The sequence below is a fragment of the Dreissena polymorpha genome, chromosome 11 (assembly GCF_020536995.1).
Source record: "Dreissena polymorpha isolate Duluth1 chromosome 11, UMN_Dpol_1.0, whole genome shotgun sequence".
Taxonomy (NCBI): domain Eukaryota; kingdom Metazoa; phylum Mollusca; class Bivalvia; order Myida; family Dreissenidae; genus Dreissena; species Dreissena polymorpha.
Genome location: NC_068365.1, coordinates 24401955 through 24419613, shown reverse-complemented (window position 1 = coordinate 24419613; position 17659 = coordinate 24401955). Strand labels below are relative to the sequence as shown.

At 34.7% G+C, this 17659-nt stretch overlaps 2 protein-coding genes across 9 annotated transcripts in view; one reads left to right on the top strand and one right to left on the bottom strand.

Moving 5' to 3' along the window:
• LOC127850216 (actin remodeling regulator NHS-like) overlaps positions 1 to 17659 on the bottom strand; it is a 331736-nt gene that overhangs the window by 17528 nt on the left and 296549 nt on the right. For 2 of the 3 annotated variants that reach the window (XM_052383078.1, XM_052383080.1), the window contains exons 2-3: positions 6491 to 6756; positions 2991 to 4071 (exon numbers count right to left, since the gene is read on the bottom strand). In XM_052383078.1, coding sequence (XP_052239038.1) covers positions 2991 to 4071; positions 6491 to 6756 — 1347 coding nt within the window. The remainder of the gene's footprint in view (positions 1 to 2990; positions 4072 to 6490; positions 6757 to 17659) is intronic. The other variant, XM_052383079.1, reaches the window with a different exon arrangement.
• Positions 1 to 17659, top strand: part of LOC127850217 (membrane-bound transcription factor site-2 protease-like) — a 257498-nt gene that overhangs the window by 43634 nt on the left and 196205 nt on the right. The window lies entirely within an intron of this gene.

The following is a 17659-nucleotide window of genomic DNA, read 5'->3' as shown; positions in this document are numbered from 1 at the left end:
GACAAACATTCTGACCATATTTCATTAAGATCTGATGAAAACTGTGACCTCTATTGTCTACACAATGTTTTTCTATTATTTGACCTAGTGACCTAGTTTCTGACCCCAGATGACCAAATACAATCCCAATCCAGATTTCATCAAGATAAACATTCTGACCAAATTTCATAAAGAATGGATGAAAACTGTTACCTCTGTTGTCTACACAAGGTTTTTCGATTAGTTGGCCTAGTGACCTAGTTTTTGACCCCAGATGACCCAAATACAATCCCAACCCAGATTTTATCAAGATAAACATTCTGACCACATTTCATAAAGATTAGATGAAAACTGTGACCTCTACTGTCTACACAAACAATTTGTTGATACACGCACACCGGACATCACACAATCACGTAAGTGACAGGTGAGCTAAAAAAAAGCCTTTTCCTGATGAAAAGTTTCTTAAATATTCATATTTTAACCCCTGTGTTTTGCATATTTCACCAACTTTAATCACAAAATCATTGATTCTAGTAATAATCCTGCGGAGAGAAACATAGGATTATTATGGCAAATCTGTAGAAGAAAAAACAAAACCAAGGGACATAATTTATGTCAACTCCGCCTCATCATCTTCACTATACTGGTACTGCATGTTCTCTAATGCGTAAATGATCGGAGCATAAATTGTGCAGGTATATAGCTAAAAAGTTAGTAGAGTCAGGACTTTTTTATTTATTGGTTTACAAATTTTTTTTGGAAAATGGTCCATCGGGCCGTCAAATTTTATTTTAAAAAAAAGAAAGAAACCCTATGACCCCAGAAATTTGATTTAAAAAAAAGCCATATTTCAAAGTGTGCACTTAAAGCGGCCATTTGCAATATCCGACTGGTTTACGTTATATGCGTTTTGATAATCGAGTACGATGTCCAATATTATGAGAGATTGGGATATTTTTTTCTCTTATGGGATTACTGCCCTATAGATGAAAAAAAATTAATGGGCACTTACAAATTTGAATAGGCACTTTGCAAAAATAAAAGGGCACTTCTCCAGATTTATTTCAGGTCAAAATTTAACAGACAATAGGAAAATCAGCATCAGTAAATTTTCGACCCCATCAAATTTATTTCTGAGTCTGTGACGCAACTATATTGTTTAACATGTTAATTATATTAAACAAACCCGATATTATAATAGATACAAAAGTATTACCTTGCAATTTGATAATTAGTATAAATAATCCAATAAAACACTGCCATTATTTACGATATATGTGTTTAGGAATTATGTAAACACGGGCGTCCGCCATAGTTAGGAACTGTACAGAAAGTTTGTAAATCGGAACTAATCGGAATATCTCGGAAAATCATTGATAAATGTATTTGTCATTCAATGCTTAGGGCCGAGTAATTTCGGCAAATCGGATCTCAACTTGCGTAAAACACTTGCTCAATTAACCGTTTAACTCCACCTCTGTTCTTCGCAAAAGATTCGAATGCGGAGCTATGCAGGTGCTATTATTAAATTGGGCGATTGCCATTGAGGAACAAACACACGATTGGTACGGCATGTTGATTGCTAGACAAAGAAAGCCAATTTTGTCGGCGAGAAATTTGTCGCTTTATTGCTTTAGACAGGAAACGGCTTCCCTTTGATGACATCAAACTGTCAATTCACACAGACTGCAAATTTTCGGAAAACTAACTGACTCTTTGTTTACAATTCCAGTAAAAAAACACTTGCTTACATCTATTTTTGGATTAAATTATCAAAAAAAAGCAAAAGCGAAGTTGGAAAAGATTATTTAATTAATTCGCGTCAGTTCAAATAAGATGTTTTGCGTTGTAAATCAATGAGTTTTCATGACAACAACAACTTTAAAAAACATTACCGCGACGACGCAGGGATTGATCTACCTCAATTTTTTTCATGAACGATCTCATAAGTAGAGTAAGAGCAAACAAATAATTTGTGTATGAGAAGTTTATCTTATATAAGATTTATGCAACAGGCATCGCATTGCGTAATTGTGCGCATCGAATTACGGAAATGATGCGTAGTTTTTCATTTTAATGGGAGAAGAACGCACTTCGCATCTTTATCCCGATCAATTTGTACTTTCTTGATTTTGAATGCAACCGTACTCAAACTGGATCGGTTTTTTTCTTGTTTCGCTCCTTTTTCAGTGCGGTCGGGAATAAAATATTTTTACAGAAGACGATTTTCCAATTTTATTTTCTTTCCCATTTTCCAAAAATTAGGGTCGGCGGATTTGTAAACCAAGAAATATATAATTCGTGGCCTAGAGAGAGTAGAGAGATGAGGAAGTTTTAGTGATATGTACGCAATTTGTAAACATCAATACATATATTTTGAATATTATGTAATTGATTACTATAATAAAAATTAACAATAACAATTAATTATAATTATCATTGACTATCCCCCCCCTGTGTTTGGTTTGGTAGAATACACATAATCATTCAAATAAAGGAAACTGAAATATTCTGATACTTTATGCAGTTATATCATAAATCAAAACTCTTTTTTCATAAATAAGCTACTTAAGTGATTTTCTACACTAAATCATATGGCTACACCCTCTCCCAGATGAGAAGAGGAAACAAACCTGTTTTTATTAAAAAGAATGAAAAAATATCCTTTGTTAGATTCAGATATTGTTGCTAAGTCATTATGAAACAAATGACTGATATATAAGTAGATTTGTTTTGATCTTTACAGCCAATTTTGATAATTTAATCAAATGACAGATGTATAAGTACGGTTCACAGTTTTTTTAACATTATGCTTGTTAACTTCCAATTGCAATCTCATTTATTTCCAATTGCAATCTCATTTATTTAAGCGCCAACATTTTACATATATTATGACTGGAGCTTTGAGCAATAACATAACTATTTAGTCTACGTAAAGAAAATACTTTTGAAGTGTAGTATATAATTATTATGTAATATATAGTATACTTTTGAAATAACATCATTACCTGAGGAAGATTGCCTGTCTTCTTTAGCTCTACGTTTGGATATTTCCCTCAGCTTCACTGATGTGGTCCAATCTTTGGGCAAAGTCTCCCATGGGAAGTCATACTTCTTAGCAGTTGCCCTTGGTAACGTGTTACTCTCAAAGTTATAGTATGAGCCCGGTCCTAGTGTGGAACTGGATTTGGATGAGCTTTCCTTCTTAAGAAGATTGTCAGGAACTGTTAATAAATGTTTTCTTTCCAAACTATATGTGCTTTTACTTCTTTCATGTTCCTCTATGGAACTTTTATGCTTTGCCTTAGTGTCAAGTAAAGTGTCTATATCCAGTGATTTTGGTCGTGGTTTTGGTTTGTCTTTTTGACCGGTTACTAAAGATTTGATTTTGTTGCCGATAATACTAGATCGCTTTGCACTTCGTGATAATCGACTTGATGCGTTAGAAGTCAAACTTTGAATACTGAGAGAGCTACTGCCATAAGTTGTGTTCAAATCCTTCACTGACCTCCGGTCAGCTGACAGTGACCGTGACACTGAAGGTAATTTTATGCATCTAGGCAATGACTTTGACCTACGACCACAAAAAAAGTTCAGTAGTTTTTTAGCCTTTTCCTCTCCAGTTCTTTCCTCCATTTTACCGTCAATCTCATCAAGATATTTCATCAAGCCTTCGTCTCTTTCCACCTCATCCTCATCATCAAGGTCATCAAAGCTGTACGACCTTGGGGTAGTTCGACTTTGACCTTCTGCCGTTTTCTTTTTCCGATCAAATTTCTCGATTTCACCCATAATGTTTTGTAATCCAGACACAGTCCGTCGTCGTTTTTTCCTCTTCTCTTTCTCTTCTGTACTGAGTTGAAGTCTACCGGAACTCCGTAATGATTGCATTCGCTCAAAGTTTGACCCTGAGGTATCTATGGTAACGATAACAGGTGGTTCTGGGGAGGTAAGGCACTGAGCACTTTTGTGTTGGTCGACAGCTCCCTTCTTCATCTCTTCGAAATTGAAGTCGTCAAATCCATGTATTGTTTTTGGCCTTGCTCTTGGCTGCTTGTACTTCTTCTCAAATGATCTCACCCGTTGTATCTGAAAGGAACATGCATGTAGTTACTAAAGTCATAAAAAGTCAGATATAATTTTCTGTATCAATCATTTTTATGACAAATTTAGGACAATATTATTAAATGTATTATTAAGAATATGTTGTTGTTTTTTCAGTTTTCCTTACATAAACTAAGCAACAATTTATGGTCTCAAATTCTAAATGCAAACAAAATATTATAATTAAAACAATATCCTCATATTTCGCACACTAATTCTACAAATTTGCCATAGTTCCCCAAATATCAAACATGTGCATCAAACAGAAACTGTATTCACTTGACAAATCTTGTGAAATATGAATGACACACATAATTATGGGAGTGATACAAATTCTCTACATACTAATATATACAAATATCCCCGATATCTATTGTATGATCATCCACAATACACCCCCACAGCCAATTGTTTTATAAGTATAATGCCTTGTGCTGTGATATATGAATATTGAATTACAGATGATCTAACAGAGAAATACAACAAAACATTTCACAATAGTTATGTCTTTTTTTCTAATTATATTTTCATTCCGTGGCCTTGTGCTTCTGTTTCAAAATGGATAATGATTAGCCATGAAATATGCATTTATTTAAAGTGGGCTTTGATTAATGTTTGAATTAAACGATGAAACTTTACAATCAACATCCTGGGTTCTTTGCACATAGAGTGCACCGGTAATCTGGGGCGACACTTTACATCCATGCATTAAACCCCCTTTTCACAGAGCAAGCCTCAAATAAATTATCAGTCTTAAATGATCACAAACTTAAAATAGTTCAACATGAAATAACAAACAAAAGTTAGAGTTGGCACAAAACATTTGGGTCAGTTAAGGGTAGGTGAAAACAAATATGTGTATGCCTGATGGGGCCATTCACATTGAGTTATTTCGTATTTAGTATTTTGTATTATACTTTATACATAAAATATTATAAGTTTATTATATATAACAGCTGTAACAGTATCCAGTATCAGCAAATAAATTATGACAGATGACCCTGTGACCTTTAAAATCATAATTCACTAAGGTTATGCTCTAAAGATAATGCATGAAACCATAAACCAAGAAATGTCAAGTAAATAGCAAAAATGAATTTGAGAAGTTACATAAACAACAGTGATTTAACCAACACATGTGTACAAAAGAACATTGTGTTTCTCACAGATTGTGCAATTAATGATGTACATGTCTAAACTTTTCCCTTTCATTACATTTAAATGAACATAAAATATATCACAACAGGTTTCTGTAAAACTCTTTCAGTGCTAGAACCGAATTTTGAAGGCCTTTGCAAACAGTTTGGATCCAGATGAGACACCACAGAACGTGGCGTCTCATCAGTATCCAAACTATTGGCTATTTTTATAGTATTCTTTGAAAAAAATCGAAGAAAATGCTAATTTAAGAAATTCAGCAGACGACATTTTAGCAGACAACAAATTTCCCAGTATGCAAAGGGTTAAAAAAGTTATACCAATATTCTTAAAGTTGTTTTAGTGTTAACACAATAGAACTCACAATGCAATTACAGAACAGAACCAGAACACTGTGATATTATATGACATAACAGTCTGAAAATGGATTCACGTTAGGCCTGATCACAACATACTCCACTTTTGCTTTCTTTTATTGGTCAGATCTAACAGTGTAATGTACTCTTTTTAACAACAATGTGTTTTTGTAATACAAAAATTAACTTAAAAGAAGTTCCAGCAGAGTTACTATCTAACCATAAATTTAACCAAGACACAACAGTTAAATATTTGTGACGATCATACTTAACCCATAATTTGAAATACCAAACAAATATGAATCTGTTTTTTCTTACTGGTAAATGAAATTATTAGAAAGAACAGTAATCCATGTTATTCCAGAAACAAATAAAGTTAGAAGTTAACTCCCTTGCATACAAGTGCAATTGCCTACTCACCTGAGTTTTCTACAATGTAGAAACAAACACATTATCTTAATAGTGAAATCAAAATCACTCAATGACATTTATCTACAAGAAGCTGTGAAGACCATTATTTTTAATTCCATATAATTATGTTTATTTTCTTTCCGACTTTACATATAAAGGGCACTTCCCCAATTGAGGATAAATTATATAATAACCCTTGCTGTCAAAAAATTCCCCAAAAGAAGAAATGTTGTGTCACTGATACTGTATATTTTAAGTAAGAAACATGTCAAAAAATATTAATATGATTTTGAGCAATTATGTACCAAGCAATTTAAAAGACCCATAATGTCGAATCTTGAGATTTCATGACGCTTAAATACCCAATGTCAGGATTTGTCCTGCTTATTTTGCCCAATACGCAAGGTACCGGCGCTTATAACCATAGGGGACAAAAACTCTGTATATCATATCTTATTTATCAAAATAAGGAAACACACCGATCTTGTTAAATTGAGGTCCGGAGTCCGCACCCTCTTTTCATTGATCAAGACAGGCCAACATTTGAACATTTTCGAACCACTGAGCCCGTCTTTACGATAGAGGTCAGCGCTGCGTATGACCCTTGTGGGATTCGGCAGACACAGGGCGTACAGGTCAAGGACACACTGGGGTCGGTTAGTGGGAATGAAGAAATTGGCATCGTAACCGTGGCGTGCCTCATGGTGGTGTGTAACCGCTGTGAACTGCTTGAGGTCACCTTCAGCTGAAAATATATAATATGAGGTTTGTCAAAACAGCGTCAAGGATTTTTAAATGATTTTTGATTAAGTTATCCAGGCCGGGGTTTGTACTCTATTGCTCTAACTCTTGAGCAAATCCGGCCAAGTTATTTAATTCTGAAATGATAACAAGAGGGCCATGATGGCCCTGAATCGCTCACCTGACTATCCAAATACAATCCCAACCCAGATTTCATCAAGATAAACATTCTGACCAAATTTCATAAAGATTGGATGAAAACTGTGACCTCTATTGTCTACACAAGGTTTTTCTATTATTTGACCTAGTGACCTAGTTTTTGACCCCAGGTGACCCAAATACTATCCCAACCCAGATTTCATAAAGATAAACATTCTGGTCAAATTTTATAAAGATTGGATGAAAACTGCGACCTCTTTTGTCTATACAAGGTTTTTCTATTATTTGAACTAGTGACCTAGTTTTTTAACTAGTGACCTAGTTTTTGACCTAGTGACCTAGTTTTTGACCTCAGATGACCCAAATACAATCCCAACCCAGATTTCATCAAGATAAACATTCTGACCAAATTTCATAAAGATTGGATGAAAACTGTGACCTCTACTGTCTACACAAACAAATTGTTGACAGTTTTTCTATTATTTGACATAGTGACATAGTTTTTGACCTCAGATGACCCAAATACAATCCCAACCCAGATTTCATCAAGATAAACATTCTGACCAAATTTCATAAAGATTGGATGAAAACTGTGACCTCTACTGTCTACACAAGGTTTTTCTATTATTTGCACTAGTTTTTAACCTAGTGACCTAGTTTTTGACCCCAGATGATCCAAATACAGTCCCAACCCTGATTTCATCAAGATAAACATTCTGACCAAATTTCATAAAAATTGGATGAAAACTGTGACCTCTACTGTCTACACAAGGTTTTTCTATTATTTGACCTAGTTTTTGAACTAGTGACCTAGTTTTTGACCCCAGATGACCCAAATACAATCCCAACCCAGATTTCATCAAAATAAACATTCTGACCAAATTTCATAAAGATTGGATGAAAACTGTGACCTCTACTGTCTACACAAACAAATTGTTGACGGACGCACGCACGCACATAAGGACGCCGGACATCACACGGTCACATAAGCTCACCATGTCACTTCGTGACAGGTGTGCTAAAAATACAACAAATACATTTAATTTGTGAAGTCCAACTTTCACTTAAGGTCAAGGAAGAAAATTGTATTATGTTGTCAACATTCAAGAAGAACAAACATTATCATAATGACTCAAATAACATCGGTTTATTTTTTCAAAATATGAGTTTGTTTATGTGGTATTCTGACAATTCCTATAAATCCTGAATGGTCTCATCGCATGATCCCTAATTATTTTATTATGAACCCTAAAATAACTGATTTACTCACAGCACTTGGGTAATATGCAATCAATGTTATTATATCACCAAGATCACAAAGAAATGTTATAGATTTGGTACTGGTTACCAATGGGTTTTAAATTAAGAAATAATTATAACATGAAAACTCAAAATTTTCTTATACATCATGGTTTGCAAAGAAACCTCAACAAAATTCAAATGTCTCATTCCACCAGCTGTACAATGCAAAACAACTCAAACAGTATCTAACCAAACAGGAGAGAGTTTTTCAAATATAGAGATTCCTTTAAAAGCTTGGTCTGTAAATTGATTTAAAAAGCCTGACAGTTCCAATCTGCTTTCTATCTCTTTAAATACATCCCTTGTTTATCCAGTTTTGACGTAGAGATGGGTTCAAAAATTGAAAATGTGGAATTATAAGAAATAATGGACCTTCTCATGTTTTAACATAAGTTTCATGTGTAAGTATTAGTGCTGCAACAATATGCCAAAAACCGTATTGCAATATATTGTCAGTTCAAAAACCCGTATTGCAATATATCGCAATATATTGCTAACTTGTACCAAAATTATAACTTGCCAATTACCCGATAATCCAGTATATTCCAGTTTTAAAGCAAATTTTGGTAAATATTTACTTATATACCGGTAAATGTGCTCAAGAATAACAAGAAACACAAACATTCGCAACTTTTCTTAAGTATCAAATACATTTTGGCATTTGTTACTATTTAAAGATGTGATGAAATAACGTCCAACCCGGGCGTTTTTTTCCACTGAACACGCGTAATTCACCTGACGTGATGTTCCCATTTTTATTCAACACAAAATACACCCATACTTTCCATGCGACGTTCTACATGTCTGTATAATTTTCGCGCGCTTTTTATTGAGACAAATTAAGGATAAAGCACTTTTTATTTGAAGCTATAATTTGTTATTGTCGCATTAGCATTAAAATTTTGAAGCGTATTTCCGAAATTTGGATTACAAATTTAATAATGCTCAATTCATAATCGAACAAAACATTTACAGCTGTGCGCAATAAATTCAACGATAATCTGTTCAAAAGCATCGAACGAATGCTCCGATGTAACAACGTTACTCCGTATAATATACTTTTCAGAATGCTATTTTTACGAAAAAAAATATTTACACTGCTTTGTTTTGTTTACCTTGTTATCATTATTTTGCATGGCTTTTCTGGACGAAATGTGCATGAATTTTTGTAAAATTTTCGTACCGGTATGATGAAAATCGTATCGCAATACAATATGCGGATTGCGTATTGCGATATATACCGGTATACCGGTATATTGTTGCAGCACTAGTAAGTATGGTACATGTATGGTTACTACTTTTGCAAGCTCTAGTTATAAAATGTTTAAAGTATGTTGAAATTACCAATGCAAACATTTAAATAAACCAACAAATCATTCTATCACTCAAGGTCAATTCTGGAATTAATCAAACATCTCCCTATGATCATTTGAAGAAATAACACACCATCAAATTGGATTGGGAAAAAAGTATATCCAGCAAACTTCAAGGAATTCCAGTTTTTGATAGGGTTTTGACACATATTCCTGGTCCAATTACTTGAAATAATACTTTTTTTAATGCGTGTTTATGTGTTTATTCTCATCCCATTCCAGAAGCAGACCTCATTCTGATAAATATTAAAGCAACTTTCTGGAAGTGTTATTGGCTTTAGGCAATTCTGATGAGGAATTTGGTAATAAAAGAGTGATTAATTAGTGAATTCAATTAGTTAATTTGATCTAAAAGGATGAGGGTGTATTCGTAAAGTGAAAATGCAATTCCCAGACTGATGTTATTGTTGGTTTAAGTTTTTGTTTGCTGTATATTTGATGTCAAAATTTGTTTTGCTTGGCAACTTTAAAACCCCTTCTAATTATCAATAAGACTATCGACCTTTAACCCTTTGCATGCTGGGTAATTTGTCTTCTGCTAAAATGTCGTCTGCTGAATTTGTAAAAAAAGCATTTTCTTCGATTTTTTTCAAAGAATACTATCAGAATAGCAAACAGTTTGGATCCTGATGAGACGCCACGTTTTGTAGCGTCTTATCTGGAACCAAATTGTTTGCAAAGGCCTTCAAAATTCGGTTCCCCCACTGAAAGGGTTAAGTGCCATCATAGTAACATGGTGGTACAGTACAGGCAACGTTTACTTTGACGAAAAACGCGTGTCCGCTGTGTTCAATTTTCCCGATGGGTGACATTTCGCGGGGGGGGGGGGGGGGGGGGGGGGGGGGGGGGGGGTGGGGGTGGGGGGGGGGGGGACACGCAACTGACCGCGGTGTTCGGTGAACACCCGAAATTGTCGCGATTTCACGCTATTGTTAACGGGAACACCCGTGATCACCGCGATGCTGCGCAGCCTCCGTAAACACCTGTCTTCGAGGGTCATTCACGCGTTTTAAATGTACATGTACATGTACAAAATCAAATCATATACTTCATGTACATGTAGATATTATGTGCACATTTATGCCTACTTAAACTCGGGCAGTACGTTAAGTCGGAAACTAAAACTAAGCGTTTAGATGATCAATACGATTAACTTTTATGGTGTTAATCAATGCAATTGCCCTTTTTGTTTTCACAAAATTGGGTTTAATTTCTCCCGATTTCCAGAAAATGACTTGTACATGTTGCATGAAAATTCTAAATATGGCGTGTTACAGCGTGTTTGATTTTTATTTTATTCAGATGAAATGTCAATTCCAAATAATTCGCGAGCTTCCCCGGTACTTGAGAAGAAATTCGCTACGAAACTTTAAATCGAAATTAAAAGATCCCAATTATGTCTGCGCTACGAAGATTTTGTGTAAAAAATAAATACACCCACGCCAATTTTCCCGCGCTTTTTATGGTTCAGAACAAAGAAAATGGAAATATCATGGGCATATATACATGTATTTATTTGTGGCTACACCTTTTACAGAACATGAACTCTACACAACGCGCGCACTAGGCGTCAGGTGATTTAAGAATGTTGGAATACACCTGTTCTGATTGGGCGCTTATTTCATCAAATCTTTAAATAGAAACATATGCCGAAATTCATTTGATAGTTTAGAGATATGGCGAACGTTTGTGATTTTTGCATTTCTATCACACTTTTATTGTCAACATTGACCAGAATTTGCATGAAATCGGAAATCTTGGGATTATCGGGTAATGGACAGAGACGGGAATTTTTGCATGTATGCGGTAATCGATTGTGATTGTTCGTAATCGTTGATTTTTTAGACACCAAATGACACCTATAACATTCAAACGCACGGTAGATTCTTTCTGCAAATTGGTACCGACCTACGTTTATGTTCAATTATTTTATTTCTATCGAACAGGATGAACACCGCGGTAGATATTATGGATCCGCGGTGATTTACGGTGTCCACCTTATGGAAAACGGCCCCCGCAACTATTTGATCTGAACACCCATCGCGGGGGTCGTTTGGTAAGTGAACACCGTAAAATGAGCACCGCGACGAGTGGCGTTTGTCAAAGTACACGTTGCCTGTACTGTATGTGCAAACAGCATGAAACCAGAATCGCTGGGAGTAACTCGCAGTCTGTTCAGGTTTTATGCTGTTTGCTGCTCAGCAGTATCTTAGGGTTGGAAATGAAACTTGAATCTAGTAAGAAAGGTATTTAATTAAAATTAACTTCTTTAAGGGACTAAAACGGCTTCAAAATACGTTTCTAAGTGGTACAGGGTTAGAGCAATAAAACACACAAACACACAGACTCTAAACCTACACCTAAAAATGTTAAAATGCATGAATTGCTTTAACCCAGATCCATGTAAAGAAGTACACCTAATCAAAAAAGATCACCCTACAACAATAGGGGACATCTGATAAGACGGCCATACATACCAATACAAGACAAGAATAATTTGACCATACAAGACTGGTATAATTATTCCCAACACAAAAGACATGGATGAGGTGAATGGGTAATAACTTTCACAGCTGAATACAAAATAGACAGAGTATTTCAGAGTAGAAGACTTTAACTAAGGTAACATGTTTACATGATATTAGACTGTTGTTAGACAAGATAATTATGTCCACTTTTAGTCCCGATAATTATTTTCATGAAATCAAAGTTTATTTATACTATCACATATTAATAGCTTCGGCATATGAATTATGAGTTATAATTATGACAAGTTGCCACTGTAGTATTCTTTTTCCATGAAATAAGATTTTACAACATTCTCCAATTGAACAGCTTATACTTTTTCTAGCATTTTACTCATCTATTTCACAAAATTTCCCAATTACACAATTTTAAAATAACTCATATTAAGCCTTCACAAAGTATCCACGCCAGATAAACAAACCTTAACCTAATATGTTTTTATTTTGATTGGTTAGAGAAGGTGGATCATTCAATCTAAAATCAATTAGTTTCACATCACTTAGTATTGGCACATCGTACTAAATGTAGTAAACTGATAAAATTAACCCTTCATGAATGAAATATTGAATTATCCAACCACAGACAGACCTAATCAACCATGTGAATCTTATAATTTTGTTCAAATAAAACATATTAAAGATAAACACAGGACGCACAACTTAAAGCTTTAAGACTGTTTGTATTTCATTTGATTATTTCTAAAATATCCTTAAACCCAAAAACCTGTATAAATTATAATTGAGCAAAAACGTATTTCCTGTTTTCTGTTTAAGAAAAACAAACTGTTAAAAAACGGTCATGGCTATTCAGTTCTTTTCACCTTATATTTTAATAGGGGTCCCCGATTATGATCAATGAACTAACGAGGCCTATTAGGGTTTAAAGCCAAAAAAACAATTCCGCGCGTAAGAAATTGAGCCTATTTAAAGCCTTTCATCTGTGGTTATACAACTCCTGCTGAGCAGCAAATTGATCTGTACAAACGAAAATAAATCCCCTTTTGTAACAAGCACAGGAAATTGGGGGACAAAGGCCAAATAGGGACCCTGTCAACAATACACACCTTAACTTCTACGTTATTACAGAAGTTTTCACAAAACATATTTATGCACAACACTAATGAACTTGTTAATGATTGGCTATAATTTAACGACAGTACCATTTATCGTATACATTTTCAAACATATTACTTATGATTATTGATTCAAATGAAAACCAAAATAGTACAAAATATTTTGCATATCAATTGGCAGTTGTTTAGCTAAACTTTGCAAGAGTTCTTTATCCTTCTTGTTATGAAGTCGCTAGTAAAGTGAACATGCGTTGCATTATGACTAATACTCGTAGCAACTGTTAGCATCAATAAGCTAATTTTTTAATAATTATAAACAAGAACATTAACATCACAATCAGGAAAATAAACATCTAACTGACAAATACAAGTTATAAAATGTTACCATAACGTAAACTTTCAACATCCATTAGAATGGATATAGAAAAGAGCTCATGTTGCAAATTTGGTAGCAGTTTACAGTTACAAACCATAAAAGCATCATATAACCATAATGCATTGAGGAATATTACAAAAGACTCATCACATAAAGGGTATACATTTCTCAACCTATTGTACAACTGTTTGTCACATAAGTTACCCATATCCCAGTATCAGATGCTTTTTAGTTGAATTTTGTTGAATCCCGTAGCAACTCATCAGTTTACATTTACATGGTACGGCTATTAAAATGATAATTCAACATATATCAGTAAATTATCATTATCACACTTGCATGATTTTTTTTTACACATAATTAACTTTAATATCATACATTTTCAATACTGCTTTTAAAAATATATTTCCAATTCTGCTGAGCCGTGTTTGTTTTTTCACCATTTTGGGAACGGGCCCGGGTCCCTTTGGCTTAGAAAAATCGTGGTGAATTTACTAAAATTTGGAAATTAGTGTTGTTGTTATGGTAACAAATGCTTTGAAATTTAGAATAGAAGTGTTTTCAATATTATATTAACTCATGTTCAACTTATAGAGCTGGATGGGAGCTGAACTAAATATTAAAATAAAACAAGGGCTGTTTGTAAAACATGCATGCCCCCCATATGGGCTGTCAGTTGTAGTGGCAGCCATTGTGTGAATACATTTTTTGTCACTGTGACCTTGACCTTTGACCTAGTGACCTGAAAATCAATAGGGGTCATCTGCCGGTCATATCAATGTACCTATAAAGTTTCATGATCCTTGGCCTAATTATTCTTGAGTTATCAGCAGGAAACCATTTTACTGTTTCGGGTCACTGTGAACTTGACCTTTGACCTAGTGACCTGAAAATTTAAAGGGGTCATCTGCCAGTCATGATCAATGTACCTATTAAGTTTCATTATCTTAGTCGTAAGCATTCTTGAGTTATCATCCAGAAACCATTTTACTATTTCGAGTCACTGTGACCTTCACCTTTGACCTAGTGACCTGAAAATCAATAGGGGTCTTCTGCCAGTCATGATCAATGTACCTATGAAGTTTCATGATCCTAGGCGTATACATTCTTGAGTTATCATCCGGAAACCATTTTACTGTTTCGAGTCACTGTGACCTTGACATTTGACCTAGGGACCTAAAAATCAATAGGGGTCATTTGCCGGTCATGATCAATGTACCTATGAAGTCTCATGATCCTAGGCGTAAGCGTTCTTGAGTTATCATCCGGAAACCATTTTACTATTTCGAGTCACTGTGACCTTGACCTTTGACCTAGTGACCTGAAAATCAATAGGGGTCATCTGCCGGTCATGATCATTGTACCTATGAAGTTTCATGATCCTAGGCGTAAGCATTCTTGAGTTATCATCCGGAAACCATTTTGCTATTTCAAGTCACTGTGACCTTGACCTTTGACCTAGTGACCTGAAAATCAATAGGGGCCATCTGCCAGTCATGATCAAGGTACCTATGAAGTTTCATTATCCTAGGCGTGAGCATTCTTGAGTTATCATCCGGAAACCATTTTTTACTTTTTCGAGTCACTGTGACCTTGACCTTTGACCTAACGACCTGAAAATCAATAGGGGTCATCTGCCTGTCATTATCAATGTACCTATGAAATTTCATGATCCTAGGCGTAAGCATTCTTGAGTTATCATCCGGAAACCATTTTACTGTACCGAGTCACTGTGACCTTGACCTTTGACCTAGTGACTTGAAAATCAATAGGGGTCATCTGCCAGTCATGATCAATGTACCTATGAAGTTTCATGATCCTAGGCGTAATCATTCTTAAGTTATCATCTGGAAACCATTTTACTATTTCAAGTCACTGTGACCTTGACCTTTGACCTAGTGACCTGAAAATCAATAGGGGTCATCTGCCAGTCATGATCAATGTACCTATGAAGTTTCATGATCCTCGGCCTAAGCATTCTTGAGTTATCATCCGGAAACCATCTGGTGGACGGACCGACCGACGGACCATCCAACGGACGGACCGACTGACCGACCTACATGTGCAAAACAATATACCCTCTCTTCTTCGAAGGGGGGCATAATAAAAATATTGTGTTAATTTTTTGGAAACCCTCCATTTTTTTCTAGCGGGCATGGGGCCGAATACCAGCCCTGATTGTTAACAACAACAAAACACTGCTGGGCACACATGATTCCAAATGTATTCCTTTGTAATGGTGTTTTTTTTTAAATAAACAAGATGCTTACTTGATAAACACTTTAAACACATATTTGGAGAGATAAATGCATAAAATATGACGGTTGTGATCAATAATTGTCATGGGTGGGAAATCAAGTTTTTTAATTGAATACCTCTCTTTGATCAATTGAACATGTCAGTTTCAAATTGACTTTAAAACCCAAGACAGAAATAAATGACATCATAATTAGAGCCCTTGAACCAATGAAAATAGCTTTTATCTACTTACTTAAGTCATAAAAACTATGTTCCTTTCAAAGATCTATATTTACATTGCAATAAAAAGTAACTATAACAATTTTCCCATACTAGTGAAATGAACAGTTTAACTAAGGTGAATGCCATATTTACACACAAGATAATCGTGAGTATATTTGATAAGCTCTGCGAGAATGCAGGTATTGCAACTCTTGCATTGATTGAATCATGATTGCATAATATGATTATATAGATTAAATAAACCAAAATTTACCAAATTTGATGGTATATTAAAACGTGCTTTTATAAGTATTTAATTTGAATGAGATGTTTATTAAACCTGCATCATATTATACATTATCAGTGCATGTCACTGATAATTTAAAAAAAAGCGTATCTCCGTCATACCATTATAAATTGCATTTAACGCTTTCCCAGTCACAAAAGCAAAGTGAAAATGGCTACATGCAAACAGAATAAAACCAGAATAGCCAGCTAGTAACTCACAGTCTGTTCAGGTTTTATCCTTTTGCTGCTCATCAGTCTCTAAGGGTTGGAAATGAAGCCTTTAAAACTTGAATTTTATTATTTTGTAAGAAAGGTCTTTAATTAACTTCAACTTTCTATGGGACTACAAACACGTGAAATAAGGAGCAATGGATTTAATTAAAAAGTCTTCATGATGTACTGATAGTGCATCTGCTTTAGCTTCTAGAGGTCCCGGGTTGGAGCCCAAAAAGTCACACTTTTGTATTCCATCTATTCATTGTAATTATAATTACTTAAAATTAGTATAACTTAAAATTATCAAACATATTACAGTTTTGTTAGTAAACTCATATGACATTTTTCAAATATACGAAAATCTGTCAACAAGTCCCTTTAACCAGTGTGAATAAAAAAGATCCCATAAAAGTACGCACAATATGCAGACCTCATCAATTCCTAGTCAGCTCTCTCTACATTCCAAATAGAGATCACTTGCCATTGATATGCACATATATATGTCAGGCACGTCTTTCCAGTCTAACTACAGTCTTGTCGCCTGACATATACATTAACAAGACCAACATAACTATGGAAAATCAAATTGAATGAGAAGTATCAATATTAACGTCCATCCGTTTCAAAAATATCTTGAGGGCCTAGTTTTCACTTGCACAATGGGTGCCCGCATTTGCCATACGTATGAATTCCGCACATGAAGCTTATAAAAATATCATTATGCAAATAGCCCCACAAAATGTGACAAGACAAAGATCCAAGGATACCACTTTTCTCCATCTCTTGGTCTGCTGTATTATTCATGTCACCTTGTAACGGTGCAGTCCAATGGTGGGCATTTTGTCACATTAAATATGGCAATGGAGATGTGGAGTCAGCAAAAATTTAAACCAGGGTAAAAATATAGTAAAAATAGCAAAATTTACTCTGGAAAGTTATGCAAATTAACCAATTACATGTATATAAGAAAATAATCTAATCAGGATCATTGAAAACAAACCACTTCAAAATTGACAAAATGCATGGGATTAAGGGTTATATTTACAGAAACAGAATGGGGTATTACACAATTTATCATAATGAATTACAGAATGTGGTAAGGGGAATACATACCATTATACATGTGTGTGTTTTT